Here is a 2915-nt window from a genome sequence, read left to right as displayed (position 1 = left end):
CTTTTAAAGTCCACCCACATCCATTTAGAACCACCTTGACCTTGTAGGTTGAGCCGTAGATCCTTCGATTAGGACTCCCTCCCTACACGTGGGTGCATCTGAGGGCCTTCAGAGCCTCTTTAGTTACAGTTCGGATCCAGTGTTCCCTCTTTTTAGTCTCCAGTTGAGAGTGCTCGGAGATCTGTTTGAGTTTGAGTATCGGTTGAACCACCTTTGTCATGTCACCTTGGATTATGTTTTTCACTCGATGAGTTTAGCATGTTTTCCCCCTAGGGCTTTCGTTTTTCTTTCTTGGTTCGACACATCTTTTCACTTTTGCTGTCACTCACTCGATGCTTTGGGATATGTTCATTGATCATCTTTTTACATTGTATGCTCATCACGGGCTCAATACCTCATCATTTGTTTGATACTTGATTCAATTTTCGACTCGACGCTCATATTTTCATTACAGAAAGGTGAAAGGCACGTTTTTACATTCACACTTTTTTCGAGAGAGTTGCCTTGACCACCTTACCATTTTTTCTCTTATGGAGATCGAGTCGAAAGTTGAGTTAAAGATATGTGTTTATAGATGGAGCATTGATCTCGTGATAGCGTGTTTTTCGCACCTTTTTCATCTTGGATCATTGATGGGAATTCTCTAGTCACATTTGTAGCCATCTCGCAGTGGACACCTTTATGACTCGAGAGTTCTCGTCATGCATCCAGATTTTGGATTGCCACCTCAGGACCATGTGTTTGCATGTTGTGTTGTCATCTTTTAGGGTTCTATTTCGCGTCCTTCATCTATTTTGTTTGCATTGTAGGGAGTCAATTTAGGAGTCGGTTGAGTCTGGAGTCACAGTCTTGGAGGAGAGTTGGAGGTCGATTGATCAGATCAGATTCATATCCGAGTTCAGACAGTTCAGTTGAGATGTCAGACGAGCTAGCTTCCACACTTGCTTCCATCCAGGAGTTCATGGCCGGAGTCAGTAGACGCTTGGATCAGATAGAGAGTTCTCGCCAGGATCCCCAGCTGGTTGGCATGGTCATTGATGAGACAGTTCCTCATGCATCTCAGACAGCACAGACTATTCCACCTAGGGTTTCACTTGGTACTCCATTCCATCTGGCAGATCATTATGAGACCATTCCACCACCTACTGTCACAGTGCCGCCTCACATGGTCCCTACTATTGAGGATACTCGATTGGCCGAGCAGGAGGCCAAGGTTGAGAGGCTTGAGTCCATGATGAGACAGATCAGATTGCAGGACGGAGGTTTGACTTGGGATGACAGGGATGGCATATCGGCGGCTAGCTTGCCCGCCAAGTTTCGCATGCCGGACATTGAGCGTTATAGTGGGATTGGTTGTCCCAAGATCCACTTGAGACTATACAGCACAGTCATGAGAGCACATGGGATAGATGAAGCACAGTTGGTGGCCCTCTTCCCGATGTCACTTAGTGGAGCAGCTCAGAGATGGTTTGCTTCAGTTGAGCCTTCGAGACTCCGCACCTGGGAGGATGTGGCTCATGAGTTCCTGACTCAGTTCGCTTTTAGTGCCGATATTGATGTATCCAGACGAGAGTTGGAGGCCACTAGACAGAGGCCAGAGGAGTCTATTTCTTCATTTGTCACTCGTTGGAGGGCAAAGGTGGCTGGTATGGTAGACCGGCCTAAGGAGCAGGATCAGATTGATATGGTTCTTCGGAACCTACAGCCGAGATTCGCGAGACGTCTTGTGGGCATCCCGTTTCAGGATCTCAGGAGTTTGGTTCAGGCAGCTTTCAGTGTTGAGGAGGCTATTGCTCGAGGATTATGGACAGATACTACTCCTTCCCCTGACAGTAAGGGGAAGAAGCTGATTGGGCCATTTGGTAGATCTGGAGAGGTTGGCGCTATTAGTTATCAGCATCGGAGGCCTGCGCATCACTCACTTTATAGGCCTCCTACAGTCAGAGCTCATTTCCCTCATCCGCAGTATCAGTATCAGCCGGATTATGTTCAGGAGCCTTACATTGCTCAGACTAGCATGCAGCCACGACCACCACATCCGAGAGCCGCTACTCACCCGCCACCCAGACCATATGCACAGAGGCCCGCGAGACAGTTCACTCAGTTGGGCATGACTTTGACTAGAGCTTTTGAGAAGCTCAGAGACGCTGGAGTGATTGTTCCTTTGGCACCGAGGCCTTTGCCCCATCCTATTCCTCCTCATTTCCGTTTACATGAGCACTGTTTGTATCATCAGATTCCAGGGCACGATACTGAGCATTGTTCAGCACTCCATCATGCGATACAGGATTTGATCGATTCAGGGGTGGTTGACTTGGCCAGGTCAAGTGTGACCACCAATCCCCTGCCTACACATTCTACACATGCAGTTCCTCCTCCTCCTGGTCTTCAGTAGATTGATTTGGATATTAAGGGTACTGATGGCGTATGGTGTTCTGGGACCTTCCAGGATGAGGACTTGGGTCAGTCGGCATGGGTACATCACTTGGTAGCGGTTCAGTTCAGAGCATTTCTCATTTTGATTATGGTCATCATCAGACTCATTTCCATCTTGTTGAGTCCAGTTTTCAGTTCATCAGAGTTGTTTTTGTTTTGTTGAGTCCTGTTTTCGGTTTAGGGTCATTTGTTTTTAGTTTCATGTTGAGAGTCTGGTCATTTGTAGTCCTTTATCGTTTCACACATGATGTACTCGTTGGTTCATTTAGTGATATGATATTTTATCTGAGTATTGTGGCATTTTGCTCATGTGTGCTTTACATATCTTGTGATTGATGTGTGTTATGCTTTCGATATGATACATTTTCACTTACATCACGATCACTTTGACCTGACCTATCATGGAGGATATCGAGCCTTTTGACCTAGGATCAGGAGATCGACCTAAGGAGTTTGAGACTGTGACCCATTTCACCTTC

At 46.7% G+C, this 2915-nt stretch overlaps 1 protein-coding gene across 1 annotated transcript; it reads left to right on the top strand.

Moving 5' to 3' along the window:
* The first annotated feature begins 916 nt into the window (after positions 1-916).
* Positions 917-2395, top strand: LOC132252791 (uncharacterized). The gene has a single exon (XM_059734000.1). The coding sequence runs from the start codon at positions 917-919 to the stop codon at positions 2393-2395; it is 1479 nt and encodes a 492-aa protein (XP_059589983.1).
* Positions 2396-2915: the final 520 nt, after the last annotated feature.

This window comes from Vitis vinifera, chromosome 17 (assembly GCF_030704535.1).
Source record: "Vitis vinifera cultivar Pinot Noir 40024 chromosome 17, ASM3070453v1".
In the NCBI taxonomy this organism is placed as follows: Eukaryota; Viridiplantae; Streptophyta; class Magnoliopsida; order Vitales; family Vitaceae; genus Vitis; species Vitis vinifera.
This window is presented reverse-complemented; position numbering and strand designations above follow the sequence as displayed.